Here is a 17,925-nt window from a genome sequence, read left to right on the forward strand (position 1 = left end):
TGAGCCCACTTTGTTGCTACAGCTGACCTTTAAGTTAGCTCTGAACTTCTTGGCAGCCAGATGATGAAGGAAGACACAGCCATATAAGTACCTGTTTTTTTCTTTTTGGCTGTGTTGTGCAGCCTGTGGGATCTTAGTTCCCCAACCAGGAATTGAACCTGTGCCCCCTGCATTGGGAGCACAGAGTCTTGAGCACGGGACCACCAGGGAGGTCCCTATAAATAGCTCTTAATTAAAAGGAGGAAAAAGAAAATGAGGAGGAATGTACCTTGCCAGTATTTATGGAGCTTTTCTTAAGATTTATTTCATTTATTTTCAAAGGGGCTGCTGATCAGGATCAGGTCATCAGGGTATCAGGATCAGTCTCCCAAGGAGCGTGTCCTGCTCTGAGTGGAAACACCTCCTTTTTCAGGATGGCTTCATGCCCTGTGAAGCCCTTGGTACTGGCTGCTACTGCCTGTTTTTCTTCTCCTTAAGAGCATTTAAAAGACAGTGTATTCTTTTGGCTGTGCTGGGTCTCTGTTGCCATGCACAGGCTCTCTCTGGTCGTGGCGCACAGGCTTCTCATCGCGGTGGCTTCTCTTCTTACGGAGCGCAGGCTCGAGGGCACGCAGGCTTCAGGAGTTGTGGCCCATAGGCTTAGCCGCCTCATGCCATGTGGAATATTTCCAGAACAGGGATTGAACCCATGTCTCCTGCCTTGGCAAGTAGATTCTTAACCACTGGACCACCAGGGAAGTCCCAGAACATTTTTATGTTATTTTATTTGCCGTACCTGGAGGCATACAGAATCCTATTTCTCCGACTAGGGCTTGAACCTGTGTCCCCTGCACTGGAAGCCTGGAGTCTTACTCACTGGACCCCCCGGGAGGTCCCCGTTTTGCTGTTTGAACCCACACCATGACGGTATAGTCAGAGGGATTCTTGCTGAGAAAGCCGTCACGCGTTAAGCTTTTAGACGGTGACGGTGGTATTGGGTTCCTCTGCATCACTCCCCACCCCTCCCCACACCCCGACTGTGTCCACAGGCTTCCTGGAGCTGCCAGCAATTCTGCAAACAGCCTGCTCTCTGAGCAGCGCTCTCCACCTGTCTCGCCTCCTTGACCAGTGCCTTTCTGTCTAGAGCCACCTCGGGTAACCCCTCCGGGGAAGCTCCGTTAACCTCCTCTCCCAGCTTCCCTCAGGCTGGACACCTGTTTTCTGGGGGCTCACGGTTTCTTTTTCTTTTAACTTTTTATTTTGGAGTTTAACAATTACTAGCAATGTTGTGATAGTTTCATGTACACAGCAAAGGGACTCAGATATACATGGATCCATTCTCCCCCATTCTCCCCTGCCAGCCAGGCTGCCACATAACATTGAGCAGAGTTCCCTGTGCTGTACAGCAGGTTTTTCTTGGTTATCCATTTTAAATATAGCTGTGTATACGTGCTAATTCCAGACTCCCTAACTATCCCTTCTTGGGGGCTCTCGGTTTCTTATGCTCATGTTCAAAGACAACGTATTCCTTGTATCACAGAAGTTTGTTTTGTGTTGTGTGCTGAAATTTTTATTGAATTTTAATTGAAATTTTTATGTTTGGGCAATTCTTAAATTTTTGTAAAATTGTGAGCTGTAACACACACACATTAATGTGCAGTGAAGGAAGCATTGTGGAGAGAACAGCCACGACCACCCAAGATGGGAAATGCACACCAGGACCCTAGAAGCTTCCTGACAATGCTCTACTTTTTCTCACTGTCCTGACTTTCATGACCATCAGCTTCTTGATTTTTTTTACACTTCTACAAACCAACTATCCGCACACCCACACGTATAGTTTGGTTTTGACTGGTTTGGATTTTCTGTTCGGGAAGTTGTATTATATGTATTTTTTAGTGTCATGCTTCCTTCATTAAACTCTATACCTCTAAGATTTTTTTCTAATATTTATTTATTTATTCATTTGGCTGCATTGGGTCTTACTTGTGACTCACAGGCTTAGGTTTTTATGCTGAGTTGCTCTTTAGAAAATGAGTTTTGAGGATCAAGTGTAGGAGATATTTAGGGGGAGGGGACCCCTAAGCCTCGTCATCTCAGAGAGGCTCGAGGAGTTTCTCCAAACCACGGTTTGCCTTAGAACGTTGGAGTCTTCTGATTTTTTTCCCCTCCTCTTTTTTAAACTTGCAGGTTGAAAATGAATATGGCAGCTACCTCTCCTGTGATTACGACTACTTGCGTTTCCTGCAGAAGCGTTTCCACGACCACCTGGGTGAGGATGTGCTTCTGTTCACCACGGACGGGGTGAATGAGAGGTTGCTGCAGTGTGGGGCGCTCCAGGGGCTCTACGCCACCGTGGACTTCAGCCCAGGTTGGTGTCTGCAGAAACCCAGCTCGGCGGGCGGATCTGGGCCTTCTACTCAGTCAGTTGCTCTAAGCAGCTATTGTTTAAGTGGCATGGGCATATTGAATAGGATTTCCCAAATTTTCCTTTATTTGTAACGGTGAAATAGAATACTTGATAAAGCACCCTTGATGGCGGAGATGGTTTGATGTCAGCTGGGTTGGCCCTTAGGACACAGGCTCTGTTTCCAGCCCTGGCGGAGCTGGCTGCAGCCTGGAGTCCTGTTTTCTTAGGGGCTGCTGCCAGGGGTTCCCCTACCTGGAGGAGCACCACCTTTCAGGCTGTGTCTGGGATGTGCTGTTCTTGTCTGCACCTGCCCCCTCACCACCCCCATCCCCTCAAGTCGTGGCTGGATGTTTGGGCTGGGTTGAGGCCACTGTGAACTCTGAGGTCAGCTCTGGAGTGCAGAGAACATGCCTGGCACTTCCGTCTTCTTTCTGTATAACTCATAACACTGGGAACTGTGATGGGCCGGAGGTGGTTTGGTAGATGCTGCAAAGAATCGTCTTTCCTGACGCATTCATGCTGCGTGAGCCACTGAGGTTCTGCCCATGAAGGCATGGCTGGGGTGCTCAGGGTGCAACGACATTAAGAGGTCTTCACGTGGGTTCAGAGCGGCTTTTATAAAAGGCATCACGGCTAAGTGCAATGTGATCCTGAAAAGGGTCCTGGACTTTTTTTTCTGTTTGTTTTGGTTGTTGTTATTATGAAGGACATTATTGAGACAATTGAAATCTTTGAATAAAGCCTTTAGATAATGATATTCTATCCATGTTAATTTCCTATTTTTTTTTTGTATCATTGTGTTGTATTTATTTAAAGAATGCTCTTGCTCTTTAGGGGATACATGCTGAAGTATTTAGGGGTAAAGGACCATCCTGTCTACAACTTATTCTCAAATGGCTCAGAAAAAAAAAAAATGTGCATATTTATATAGAGAGGAAAAAACCAATGAATGTGGTAAATGTTAACAATTGGGGAACCTGCGTGAAGGGAAAATAAGTTCTTTGTATTATTCTCACAGTTTTCCTATAAATTTGGAATGATTTCAAAATAAAACGTTACCCCACTCGCCCAGAAGACCAGCTCTTCAAGTAGCATAAAGACCCCACTGTTGTCCTGTCTGAGGGAGGAGACACACATCCAGCATTGCCTTCTGTAGAGAAGGATGTTCAGACTGAAGTTGCATTTTTTTTTAAATTCTTCTCTGCTACGAACAAAGAGATAACTGGCTCCGAGTGAACTGAGTGTTTCTAGAAACATGGTACATTGCTCAGATCAATTGGTGATGAAGTAAGTCATCTACAAAGGGCTGCACAGGAAGTGGCATGCTGGTTTCCTCCTGTTTTGGCACATTTCCTAACACAGCGATGAAAAAGCACAGCACTTTTCTGTTGGGAGGAACAAATTGAGGATTATCACAAGTTAGTTATGTTATTTGTATGTGGGGTGACAGCATGGTTGCTACCGCTGTGGGTTCAAGGACAGACACTCAAGGCCAGTGTGCCTGGGGCAGGGGGGATGGTGGCGGCTTCATTTCCTGGAGTGGGAGAGGAGCAGTGCCTGGGGTCAGATCCCAGGAGAGGCTCTTGAGAGCAGGTTTCAAGATCTGAAGCCAAAAAAAAAACAAACACCAAGTAACCCAATTAAGAAATGGAGAAGAGTTCTAAATAGACATCTTTCCAAAGAGGACATGCAAATGGTCAAAAGCACATGAAAAGAGGTTCAACATCACTAATATTAACAATTACAGAAATGTAAGTCAAAACTACCATGAAGTATCACCTCACACCAATCAGAGTGGCCATCATCTAAAATTTACAAGCAGTAGATGCTGAGAAGGTGTGGAGCAAAAGGAATCCTCTTACACTGTTGGTGGGAATGTAAGTTGGTAACAGCCATTATGGAGAACAGTATAGAGGTTCCTTAAAAACTAAAACTACCATACAATCCAGCAATCCCACTCCTGAGGTTAAAGCAAAAGAAAACTAGAATTCAAAAAGATGCATGCGCCGCCAGCATGAAGCTCAGCACTGTCTACAATAGCCAGGACACAGGAGCAACCTAAATGCCCATCAGCAGAGGAATGGATAAAGTAGACGTAGTGCACACGTGCAGTGGGATATTAGCCATAAAAGAGTGAAATAATGCCATAGGCAGCAACGTGGATGAACCCAGAGATTGTCATACTGAGTGAAGTAAGTCAGGTTCAGAGAGACAGATGGCACATGATATCACTTATATGTGGAATCTAAAAAAAAGGGGGGTATAAATGAACTTACAAAAGAGGAATAGAGTCACAGATGCAGAAATCAAACAGGGTTATCAGGGGATAAGGCGGGAGGAGGGGTATGCAAGAAAAGAACCTAAAAAAAAATATAAGAGAGTAGATCTATGTATATGTGTAACTGATTCGCTTTGCTGTATACCTGAAACTGTCAAAACACTGTAAATCAACTATACTCCAATAAAAATTAAAAAAAAAAAGATCTAGAAACCACCTAATGCTTAGTTAATAGTGAGAAATTTACAGCCATAAAGGAAATGAAATTCCACTCTTTCTTGATCATCGCTTTCTCTCCTGAGAGCTAGCCTCGCAGAGAAGCCCAAGACTTGTCCGACGGCAAGGGGTTATTTGGAGACTGGGCTGGTGTGCTTGCACCCTGGGACACCTGCTGCAGGACCTGGACAGTGCAGGGTGGGCCAGGGTGTCCTCGACTCTGGCTGGAGAGACGCTGTTCGTGCTCATTACTTCTCTGTGGAGAAACCCTTTCTCTTTTTAGAGGAGGTGGGGAGAACAGAAGATGTGGGATGCAAGATGAGACATAGACATCCTAATGGAACACTTCAAAAGACAAAAATTGAGCACAAGTGGTCTGGAGTGGCTTGAGATGTACAAATTAAAATACAGAGTGTACTCTGTGACTCAAGATAGATGTAATTAGAGCACAGTGTGTCCCTTTGATTTGTTAATTTGTTGTTGTTCAGTTGCTCAGTCATGTCCCACTCTTTACGACCCCATGGACTGCAGCACACCAGGCCTCCCTGTTCCTCACCATCTCCCGGACCTTGCTCAAGTGTCTGTCCATTGAATCGGTGATGCCATCCAACCATCTCATCCTCTGTCGTCCCTTCTCTTCCTGCCTTCAATCTTTCCCAACATTAGGGTCTTTTCCAATGAGTCAGTTCCAAAGGACTGGAGTGGCCAGTGGCCAAAGGACTGGAGCTTCAGCTTCAGCATCAGTCCTTCCAATGAATACTCAGGACTGATCTCCTTTAGGATGGACTGGTTGGATCTCCTTGCAGTCCAAGGGACGCTCAAGAGTCTTCTCCAACACCATAGTTCGAAACCATCAATTCTTTGGTGCTCAGTTTTCTTTATGGTCCAACTCTCACATCCATCCATGACTACTGGAAAAACCATAACTTTGACTAGACAGACCTTTGGCAGCAAAGTAACGTCTCTGCTTTTTAATATGCTGTCTAGGTTGGTCAACTTTTCTTCCAAGGATCAAGCATCTTTTCATTTCATGGTGGCAGTCACTATGTGCAGTGATTTTGGAGCCCAAAAAATAAAGTCAGCCACTGTTTCCACTGTTTCCCCATCTATTTGCCATGAAGTGATAGGACCAGATGCTGTGATCTTAGTTTTTTGAATGTTGAGTTTTAAACCAGCTTTTTCACTCTCCTCTTTCACTTTCATCAAGAGGCTCTTTAGTTCTTCACTTTCTGCCATAAGGGTGGTGTCATCTGCATATCTGAGGTTATTGATATTTCTCCTGGCAATCTTGATTCCAGCTTGTGTTTCTTCCAGTCCAGCGTTTCTCATGATGTACTCTGCATATAAGTTAAATAAGCAGGGTGACAATATACAGCCTTGACGTACTCCTTTCCCAATTTGGAACCAGCCTGTTGTTCCATGTCTGGTTCTAATTTGGGCACTGTGATGCATATGGTGCTGTGGAGGCTACCAGGAAGTATGTTCAAAGCAGGGTCGTTGTGTAGGGAGCAGCTCAGTCAACCAGATACCTGAGTGAAGAGAGCTGCACACCAGCCATGTGTCTAGGCTCTGGGGCCACAGAGGAAGCACAAGGCCTGTGTCATGATCTCCCAGAGGAATGCAGTCAGGAGAGGCCCAGACACTGTTCACAAAGGAAACATCATTCTGTGGTCCCCACAGTCTATCAAATGTATGGTCTGAGTCCCCACCTGAAGCAGTCCTCACCTGAGGCTGGCTTGGAGGTGTGCAGGCCCATGGGGGTATGAGGGAGGGCAGGGAACCTGAGGCTCAAGTCCTGCAAAGGAATCTGTGTTTTTTTTTTCATTTTATTAATTTATTTTCAACTGTGCTGGGTCTTCGTTGCTGCACATGGGCTTTCTCTGGTTGCAGCAAGCGGGGGCCCCTGTTCGTTGTGGTACCCGGGCTTCTCATTGAGTGGCTTCTCCTGTTGTGGGCTCTAGGTGCATGGGCTTCAGGAGTGGCAGCACATGGGCTCAGTAGGTGTGGCACAGGGACTTAGTAGCTCTGCCTCATGTGGGATCTGCCCAGACCTGGGATCGAACCCATGTTCCCTGTATTAGCAGGTGGATGCTTATCCAGTGTGCCACCAGGGAAAGTCCTCTTTTTTAAGAAATGAATTTATTATATACTTGGCTGCACCAGGTCTTAGCTGCAGCACTCAGGATCTTTTGTTGTGGAGCACAGATTCTCTGTGGTGTGCATGGACTCAGCTGCTCTTCTGCACTTGGGATCTTAGTTCCCCAACGAGGGGTCAAACCCATGTCCCCTCATCGGCAGGTGGAAGTCCCTGCAAGGCAGATTCTTAACTATTGGACCCACTTCCTTTGGGAAGTCTCCAAAGGAATCTTTTTTCTTGAACCTGTCACTCCCACGGCTGACCTCTCTCCTCTTTCTCGTTCAGGTACCAACCTCACCGCTGCTTTCATGCTCCAGAGGAAATTTGAACCCACAGGACCCCTGGTAAGAGTCAGGGGTGAGGCATGGGGAGACCACTTGGTTGTACAGACTTCTTTTCTGCTGTTGGGGGAGAGTGATGAGGTGCTGTGAAGGGTGGGAGTGGATTCTTGGTTTCTGGGTCTGGGGTCAGAACTGATGGGGCTGTAGAGACCACCTTCTGGACGCATGGGCAACAGCTGAAGCAGTACTACTGCTCAAGACTAAGGCTCTGCACTGGACGGGGGACTAAGCCCATGTGCTGCAACTAGAGAAGCCTGCTCGCCGCAGTGAAGACCCAGTGCAGCCAAATCATTAAAGAAAGAAAGAAAAAGAAATACAATTGATTTTTTTTTAATGCAAAAAAAAAAAGCAGAGCTTAATGAGGCGGGATGTTCACCATGGTCCCCATTCTGCCCCCTCCAGAATGGATCCTAGTTCTCCTACCAGGGATCAAACCCACATCCCCTGGATTGCAAGGTGGATTCTTAACCATTGGGCCACCAGGGAAGTCCCAGGCTCTGCGCCCTGGCATAGCTCGTCACCTTTGATCCTCATGGCAGCTCTCATAAGTGGTGTTATGAGAGCTCGTTCTTTTCAGTGAGACTCAGACTATGTCACTTGCCCATGCCTGTATAGCTGGTGAGTGGCAGGGCCAGGATCTGAGCTCAGGTCTGTGTTTCTTGAGAGCTCTTTGTGACAGAGCTGCTCTGCCTTCAATCTACTTAGAAATCACATAGGAGTCTTGTGAAAATGCAGACACTGATTTACTGGGTCTGGGGAAGGGGCACTGAGTTTCTGACAAGCAGCCAGGAGATGTGGGGATGTAGGGTTGCTGACCGCTCTGGGAGTTGCAGGGCTCTGTGGCATCTCCGTAGACGGCTGGGAGGCAGAGACGGCAATGAGGTCCTGGCAGGGGTGCTCAGCCCATCAATGAATGTGTCCCTCTCTCCGCTTCCCTTCCCCCCGCAGTTGTTGTTGTTACTTGGCCCCACGTAAGGGGTGTCTTCCCCGCAGCAGGTCAGGCTGCCCTGCCTGTGCACCCACCTTTGTACAAAGCAGCCTTTTCTGAACCTGGCCTCTGCTTCCTGAGTCATGCAGAACCCATGTTCACAGACACTGAGTGGAGCTGTTTCCTGCAGCCTGAGACAAGAAGTCCCCAGAACACACCCAGATTTCTCTTTTCTTCTGTAGACAAGGGCGTGGCAGGGTCATGCCCAACAGAAACACCAAGCGCTAGAATATTTGGACAATATTTCTACAACACATTAAGTCAGTCTGAGATCTAAAGAATGTCTGTATGTCACTTTGCTGTACAGCAGAGATTGGCACAACATTGTAAATCAACTATTCTTCAATTAAAATAAGTCAACCTGAGATCTGAAAATCTGGATTCACACAAAGGGTGAATTTGGTGCTAATGATTTCGTAAACATATTTTGTCATCTGACTCTTTTGCCCAACAAACTTTCCTCCTGTATTCAAACTGGGGATTGGTTAATAAGATTTTGATGCAGGTACAGCTTTTCAGGAACACCTGCTTTGTCCACACCTGAGACCTGAGCTTAGGCAATGCTATTATGAAATGTCCTCATTGGTCCCCCAGTTCCCAGCAAAGCAGTGAATGTCAGCTGCCCCCTCTTCCTGTTCTTCAGTGGATAACCTAGGGCAGTAGTTACTGGGAAGCCCAGCGTGTGAAGGTTTAAGTCTGTCCTAAGCTCCATATCCCTTTCTTTTTAGGTCAATTCTGAATTCTACACTGGATGGTTAGATCACTGGGGCCAGCGTCATTCCACAGTCAGCTCCAAAGCAGTGGCTTTCACCCTTCATGATATGCTTGCTCTCGGGGCAAATGTAAACATGTGAGTGTTAATTTTTGGAGGGAAGGGAGTCCTCTGTAGCTGTGGGCTCATGATGAAGCTGTGGGCTCATGGTGAAGCTGTGGGCTCATGATGAGCTGTGGGCTCATCTGTTCTCTTGTTTCCTTGTAGGTACATGTTTATAGGTGGCACCAATTTTGCCTATTGGAATGGTAAGAGCGATTTAACATTTGTTTGTAGAATCTAATGGTAGAATGTTTCTGGTGCTTGATTTTGTCCATACCATGGCCATTGGTGATTCTTCTGTCTTGGTTTGTCTTCTCCTAAATTTTCTAATATGTAAGATTGCCTATATAATATTAAAAAATCACTTTCATCGTTTATTTATTAGGAAGAGAGAAATGTTGAATTTACTTTTCTATTGAGAATAATTTTTTAAAATTGAGTATGCAGGTGTCATGAAATAATCAGTGTTATATGAATGAGTAGCATTAGGCTGCTTCTGAATTACCCTTCTATACTTGTTTTAGATGTTCAAAAGTTACTTTCTACAATTTACTTCAACATTTCAATTTAATTTACAAATGTGTAAGAATCATAGAAGTGGAATTTTTTTCCCTATGTAAATTTGAATTTTTCTAGGTTTTCTTTATTTTCTTAATTTTATTGAAGTATAGTTGCTTTACAGTGTATTCCAGGTATACAGCAAAGTGATTCAGATATATATATAGATAGATAGATATAGATACAGATATATATTTCCTTTTCAGATTCTTTTCCCTAATATGTTACTATAAGATATCGAGTCTCTGGCTATACAGTAGGTCAAAAAATCATTTTTCTTTTATTTGGTCACACTTTATGGCATGTGAGATCTTAGTTCCTTGACCAGGGATCAAACACATATCCCGTGCATTGGAAGCATGGAGTCTTAACCACTGGACTGCCAGAGAATTCCTACAAAATCATTTTTCTTTAAAAAAAACTTTAAGGGCTGTAGGTTGTGCATTTAGAAACTATTGTTTAAAATCAAGCTAACTGGGCAAGTCGTAGTCTCTGGCTAGAACTTACTTGTTCATATATTCTGGTCTTTTTTCTCTTTCTTTTTTAAAAAACATTTTGTTGAGGCATAATTCACATACCCTAAAGCTGATAATTTTTAAAATACATGATCTAGTGGTGTTTAGTTTAGCACAAACTTGTGCAGCCATTACCACCATCTAATTCCAAAACATTTTCATTACCCCCCAAAGAAACCTCATACCCAAGAAATGCCCCACTGCCCTTCTCCCAGCTCTTGGCCACCACTCTTTGTCTGTTCTGGACACTTAGTACAAGTAGAACCACACAATATATGGTCTTTTGTGTCTAATTTCTTTCATTCAGCATAATCTTCTCAAGGTTCATCCATATTATAGTGGGTGTCAGCACTTCATTCTTTCTTATAGAGAAATAATACTCTATTATGCAGATATACTACATTCAGTTTCTCCATTCATCAGTGATGGACATGTGGGTTGTCTCACCTCTTTTGGCCATTATGAATAATGTTGCTATGCACATTGACGTGTAAGTATTTGTTTGAGTCTCTGTTTCAGTTCTTCTGACTGCACACCTAGGATTGGAATTGCTGGTTCACATGGTAACTAACTCTATTTTTAGAGTTAGAGGAACTGCCACAGTTTTTTTCCAAAGCAAATACACCATTCCTATATTTCCCATATGGTCTTTTTTTTTTTTTTTGGCCACACTACTTGGCATGTGGGATCTTAGTTCCCTGACCAGGGATTGAACCCTCGCCCCCTGCAGTGGAAGCAGAGTCTTAACCACTGGACCATCAGGAAGTCCCTCCATGGTCTTTTTTGGGGGTAGGAAAAATCATGATAAAATTCTCTGAGTTTACTTGGTCTGATAACCCCTTAGTGCTTTGCTGCTGATCCTGGGCCCAGAAACCTGTGTGTCTACCATGGACCTTTTTTTTAGCCACAGAGGAGGTCATAAACAAGATCACAGCTGCAAGGTTAACATTCGGACGTGTGAGTCGTGCCATAGGCCTGGCCACTGCTGGCTGTGAGATGTCTGGGGGCTTTGTTGGGAGCTTCAGATGCCCTGCGGATCCAGTGCAGGGATATCTGCTGGGGTTGCTGAGAGAGTAAATGGGGAAAGTCCTTTGTAGACACCAAGGTGCTTAGTGAGGGCCACCTGCAGGAAGAAACTTGCATCTGGAGGGCCACCTCTGTGTCACTTAACAGTTGGCTGTAATGTCCTTCTTTATTCACCACCTCCACAAATCCATGAGAACTTCTCACAGGAGAAGGCCTTCTGTAGTAACTAGCGGCATGGTTTTGTCTTCCAGGAGCCAACATACCCTACCAACCACAGCCCACCAGCTACGACTATGATGCCCCCCTGAGCGAGGCCGGGGACCTCACTGAGAAGTATTTTGCTCTGCGGGATATTATTCAGAAGGTGAGTGCTTTGTACATGCTCCAGGGGCTGGTCTTGGACCAAGCCTGCCTGGGACTCAGGATGCTCTGTAGACATCTTCCTGCAGCCTTTGTGTGTAAAAGGATGGATGAACGGAGGCATCAGCTAGACTTGACCTCAAGTCCCGGCCCCACCCAGTTAAGAGGGAGCCTGTCAGCAAGTCAGGCCACAGCACGCGGTTGTGTTGTAAAGATTAGAGAGAACATAGGTAAAGCCTCGGGAATAGCCCTTGCACATACGCTGTCCAGTAAGTGTTAGCCATTACTATTATTTATACTAAAGGTATAAATGTGTGTCCACATAAATAGCTGAAGTGTGCGGGAGAGAAAATCTATGGGCATCGTGAACACAGGGCAAGTGTGAGCTGTCAGCAGAGCTTCATTTTTCTGCTTTGGAGCAAGTGATTGCTATTTCCTCCTGGCCTGACACCTGAACATTTAGTCCTGCTAGCGTTGTGACCTTTTGAAGCATCTAACGCACCCAGGTGGGGTTTCCTGTCTCTGTGTGGCTTTTAAAAAAAAACCCACAGTTTTTCTGCTCAGTCACCTGCGTTTTGAAGTTAAAAAACAAAGGTTTTCTGCCTATAAATGGTATAAACTTTTTTTTTGTTTTCAACATAGTCTCAATTTATGCCTAAGTGTTAACGTTAATATTATGAAATACTTTAAGCCTATTAAAAAGTAGAGTCAATACCTAACTACTCAGGGTTTGTTCATTTCATCTGCATTTTCAGATGTGTGGTTAGAATGTTGCTCGTGTAATTTTTATTGTGGGTTTAATCTCTAGAATTTAGAGTGATGACTCCCAAGTTCTGTCTTGTACATTTGTTCTCCATTTCAAAGCTCTCTGTTCCTATCTTTATTGTTTCCTTCCTTTATTTGAAGCTTAGCTTTTTAAACCAGACTTTGTTCTTTTGTAATATAAATACTCAAGTCTGTACCTTTCCTTCAAGTACTGCTATGGCTCCATCTCGTAAGTCTTGATATATAATATATTTATTATTATTTGCTTTTAAACATGCTTATTTTGACTTCTCTTTGGCCCTTCAAATGTTCAGAAGTGAGGTTTTAAAATATTAAACACAAGTATTTTTCTAGTCTGATGGTTTCTCACATAGCTGCATTCTGGTTAGAGAATGTTTTGAGTATAATACCAATCCCTTGAAATTTATTGAACCTCCTCATACAGCCTGGCTTATACCAATATGAACAAATACTCCATATATTCTTGAAAAGACCGCATGTTTTATAACTGTTGGCTATAATCTGTATACATGTTCATTTGATTAAGCTTATTAATGGTGGTATTGATATCTTTTATGTCCTTCCTAATTTTTGTTAATTTATTCTATTAGTTATTGAGAGAGTTGTGTTTATATATTTCTCCTTGTAGTTCTGTCAGTTTTTGAGGCCATATTATTAGAATGCAAATTGAGAATTAAATCTTTTTGTATCATATGGAAACTATCTCTGATAATGATTTTTGCCTTAGAATCTGTTATGTCTGATACTAATATACTTACCTGCCTTCTTTTATCTGGTGTATCTTTTACCTGGTGTATCTTTGTACCTGTGAAAGATATCCTTCTATATCCTTTCTTAAAAATCATCCCCAAAACCTCTGTCCCAAAACAGAAACAAACTCACAGACATAGAGAACAGACTTGCGGCTGCCAAGGGAGAGAGGGACGGATTGGGAGCGTGGGGTTAGCAGAGAGAAACTGTTGTACATAGCGTGGATAAACAGCAAGGTCTTCCTTTCTTACTGTAGAGCACAGGGAACGAGATTTAATATCTTTGTAACAAACCATAATGAAAAATAATGTATGAGTGTATAACTGACTTGGTTGTGCAGCAGAAGTTAACACAACACTGTAAATCAACTTTACTTCAATAACAATAAAATAAAAACATACATCCTTTGTAAACAGGATATAGCTGGATTTTTTAAAAAATCTCGTTTGGACATTTTGTCTTTTAACTGGTGCACCTGCTCATCATCATTCATTATAATTCTTGATACACATCGATTCATTTCAGCCATCTTGTAATTATGTACTTGCCTACCATTTGTTTCGTCTTCCTTTCTTACTTTCTTTTGAACTGTTTATTTTTGTTTTCTTATATCACCGCCCCCTCCACACCCTAATTTGGATGTTATCGTCTGTATTTTCGTTTCTTTAGGGGTTACCTGATGAAGTGTGAAGTATGCGCACCCCACCCTCCCCAGAAAAGCACAGCTCTTTAATGTAGAGCTCAGTGAATTTATAAAACACAGACTCCTGGAACCAACACACAGCCCCTCAGAAGCTTCCCTCGTGTTCCTTCTAATTACTGACTTTCCCCTGACCTTGATCACCACAAGTTAGCTGTGCTTGTTTTTTGACTTTATATAGATGGGTTCATACAATATGCACTCCTTTATATCTGGCTTTCAAAAAACTTTAACATTCAGTTTGAATTTATAATAATTTAAAATTAATCTATATCTTTACTTCCTTCCTATAACCAGAACTTTATCTCACGTTAACTTCAATTACATCCCTCCTGACTTACATGCTCTGGATGGCGTGTATTTTAGTAGTGGGCTAGTTGTGGATGTGAATCTTCAAAAGAGATTTGTTTTCTCCCCAGTTTATTGCTATGCAACAAATTACCCACAAACTTAGTGGCTTAAAACAACAGATGTTAGGAGTTCCCTGGTTACCTGCTGGTTAGGATTCTGGGCTTCCAGTGTCATGGCCCAGGTTCAGTCCCTAGTTGGTGAATCCCACAAGCTTCGTGGCATGGCCAAACAAATATATATATGATCTCACAGTTTCTGACAGTGAAGAATATAGGGTGGCTTAGCTGTATGTTCTAGCTCATGAATTCTCCTGAGGCTGCAGTGAAAGCTGTTGGCCAAGCAGCAGACTCTAAAGACTTGCGTGGGGCTAAAGGATCCATTTCTCTCTTTCTTTTTTTTTAAATTGAAGTATAGTTGATTTACAATATTATGTTAGTTTCCCGTGTACAACAAAGTGTACAGTTATACATACATACACATATTCTTTTCCATTATGGTTTATTACAGGATACTGAACATAGTTCCCAGTGCTATTTATCTATTATATATATATCAGTTCAGTTCAGTTCAGTCACTTAGTCGTGTCCGACTCTTTGCGACCCCATGAATCACAGCACGCCAGGCCTCCCTGTCCATCACCAACTCCTGGACTCCTGACTCACATCCATCAAGTCAGTGATGCCATCCAGCTATCTCATCCTCTGTCATCCCCTTCTCCTCCTGCCCCCAATCCCTCCCAGCATCAGAGTCTTTTCCAATGAGTCAGCTCTTCGCATGAGGTGACCAAAGTACTGGAGTTGCAGCTTCAGCATCATTCCCTTCAAAGAAATCCCAGAGCTGATCTCCTTCAGAATGGACTGGTTGTATCTCCTCGCAGTCCAAGGGACTCTCAAGATTCTTCTCCAACACCACAGTTCAAAAGCATCAATTCTTCGGTGCTCAGCCTTCTTCACAGTCCAACTCTCACATCCATACATGACCACAGGAAAAACCATAGCCTTGACTAGACGGACCTTAGTTGGCAAAGTAATGTCTCTGCTTTTGAATATGCTGTCTAGGTTGGTCATAACTTAGTAGTGTGTATATGTAATCCCAAACTCCTAATTTATCCCTCCCCCGCCTTTTTTCCCCTTTGGTAACCATAAATTTGTTTTCTTTTAACTTGTGTTATTTACTTTGGGCTGCCCTGGGCCTTCTTTGCTGCGTGAGGCTTTCTCCGGCTGTGGCGAGCGGGGACTGCCCTCCGCTGTGGTGCGCAGGCTTCTCACTGTGGTGGCTTCGCTCGTCGTGGAGCACAGGCTTCAGCAGTTGTGACTCTTGGCTCTGGAGAGTGGGCTCAGTGGTTGTGGCGCCTGAGCTTAGTTGCTCCAAGGCATGTGGGGTCTTCCTGGACCAGGTATCCAACCCATGTCCTCTGCATTGGCCAGCAGATTCCTAACTGCTAGACCACCAGGGAAGTCCCCCTAAGTTTGTTTTCTATGTCAGTGAGTCTGTTTCTGTTTTGTAAATTAGTTCATCTGTACCAATTTTTAGATCTCACATATAAGTGATATTATATGGCATTTCTCTTTCTCTTTCCATTTTGTGTAGAATGATAATCTGTAGGTCCATCCTACAAAATGGCATAATTTTATGCTTCCTTATGGCTTAGTAATAGTCCATTGTATATCCGTACCACATCTTTATCCATTCATCTGTCAGTGGGCATTTAGGTTGCTTCCATGTCTTGGCTACTGTGAACAGAGCTGCTACAAACACTGGGGTGCCTGTGTCTTTTTGAATTACAGATATGTTCTTAGGAGTGGGATTGCAGGATCATATAGCAGCTCTATCTTTAGTTTTTTGAGGAACCTCCATGGAGACATAGTGGCTGCAACTACTTACATTGCCAGCAGCTCCGCTTTGAAAGGTCCCTCTCACACGGCTAAGGGCAGGTCACTAAAGTTCCTTGCCATGTAGGACTCTCCATGAGGTGGCTCACGATGTGCCTTCCCCCACAGTGAAAGGTCTGTGGGAGAGCGGGCACCTCCAGATGAGAGTTGTGGTCTTTTTAAAAAAAATTTTTTAATTTATTTAAAAAAATGGTATCTTATTTCTCAACCAGGGATTGAACCCATGCCCTCTGCAGTGGAAGCATGGAGTCTTAACCAGTGGTCTCCCAGGGAATCACTGAATCACTGAACTCCCAGGGAATCACTGAATCACTGAACTCCCAAAGTTGCAGTCTTTGAATTACCTAAACAAAGAATGACATTCCATCCCTTTTCCACATTCTTTCCTCCAGAAGCCAGTTACTAAGTCTGAGCCATCTTCACGGGGCCTAAGTTCCACTTATTGAGGGGAAGAGGATCAGAGAATTTGTGGGCATATTATTAAAACCGTCGCATCCCCCTACAGTCAGGGCCAGACTTGTCGCAGTCAACACTCATTGTAACCACAGGTAACTTTTGGTTATGCTGCTAGTCCAACAGGTTCATTTATTTCCTTTAAGGGTCTTTTTATTTATAGAGGTTGTTTTTTCCCTTTTTGACCTAATTTTGTTTAATTATATAAAATTACCAAATATCAGTATCTTTAAATGTTTCCTCTATGACTGTTAAGATTTTCAAGAAAGATGTCTTCTGATTTTCTGCCTGGAGTAAGCTGCTGGCTGCCAGCATTCTGCACCCTGGCGCAGGGCTGGGGTGGCGGTAGTTACTTTTTACTTTGTACATGATCACAGCCTCCCCTTTTAAAATGCTCCACATGTCCATAACTCTACAGGTTAACCAGGAACCCAAAGACCATGTTTTCTCCTCCCCAGAAAATAAATCTCTAGTCCCAGGTGGGAGAGGGCACTGCATACAAAGAGCAGTGTTTCTCAAATACCAGCACATCAGAACCACCTAGTAACTTGATGGAAATTCTAATTCCACCGAATCAGAAGCTCTGTGGGTAGAGCCAGCAATCCAGGATTTTACAGTCAGAGGAGACTCTGACATGCACTAGAGTTTGAGAACCCTTAGCTTGGAGAAGAAGAAATCTGTGGATCAGGCTCCTTATTTAATTAAGCACCTGTACCTCCCAGGTTCGGAAGTACCCGGTGCTGCCAATTTTGAGCCTTTTAGTAATTCAGAACCAAATTGAATTGGTTCTTAGTTTCCTCCCGTTCTCTTTGCCTTTCTTACTACTGATTCGCCATTCATTTGTCCGTTTTCCAGCTTCCAAAATTTTCTTGCTGTTGTCTCCTGTCCTGTCCTTCAGTTCTGTGTATTTATGTCTTAAACAAAAATCTGTTCACTGAGATTTTACTGGTGTTTTGGGCAAGAATGACATCAGGTGTTCTGTTTAGTGAGCCTTCTTAACCTAAATGATCTCATTCTCTGTAATGAGATCATCACATGCTATTGTACATGTAGCATGCACTCAGCTACATGCTATTATACTGTTTAGATCTACTGCCATTTACTTAAACCATTTCTAATTGATGGGCATTTAGATTATTTTGAACTTTTATTTTACTTATTGAAAAATTTTTTAATTAATGTGGCTTCACCGGGTCTTGGTTGCAGCATGTGGAATCTTTAGTTATGGCATGTGGGATCTAGTTCCCCGACTAAGGGTCGAACCTGGGCACCCCCTGCAGTGGAAGCCCAGAGTCTTAGCCACTGGAAAGTCCTAGTCTTCCATCTATAGTCTTTCAGAATTTCCCCAACTGTTATAAACTTTCATATTAT

General features: G+C 43.5%; 1 protein-coding gene across 2 annotated transcripts in view; it reads left to right on the forward strand.

Annotated features, from left to right (window-relative positions):
- Positions 1-17,925, forward strand: part of GLB1 (galactosidase beta 1) — a 130,240-nt gene that overhangs the window by 36,868 nt on the left and 75,447 nt on the right. For both annotated transcript variants that reach the window (XM_027523667.1, XM_027523668.1), the window contains exons 6-10: positions 2,170-2,350; positions 7,306-7,364; positions 9,078-9,199; positions 9,329-9,369; positions 11,514-11,626. In XM_027523667.1, coding sequence (XP_027379468.1) covers positions 2,170-2,350; positions 7,306-7,364; positions 9,078-9,199; positions 9,329-9,369; positions 11,514-11,626 — 516 coding nt within the window. The remainder of the gene's footprint in view (positions 1-2,169; positions 2,351-7,305; positions 7,365-9,077; positions 9,200-9,328; positions 9,370-11,513; positions 11,627-17,925) is intronic.

The sequence above is a fragment of the Bos indicus x Bos taurus genome, chromosome 22, assembly GCF_003369695.1.
Source record: "Bos indicus x Bos taurus breed Angus x Brahman F1 hybrid chromosome 22, Bos_hybrid_MaternalHap_v2.0, whole genome shotgun sequence".
Taxonomy (NCBI): Eukaryota; Metazoa; Chordata; class Mammalia; order Artiodactyla; family Bovidae; genus Bos; species Bos indicus x Bos taurus.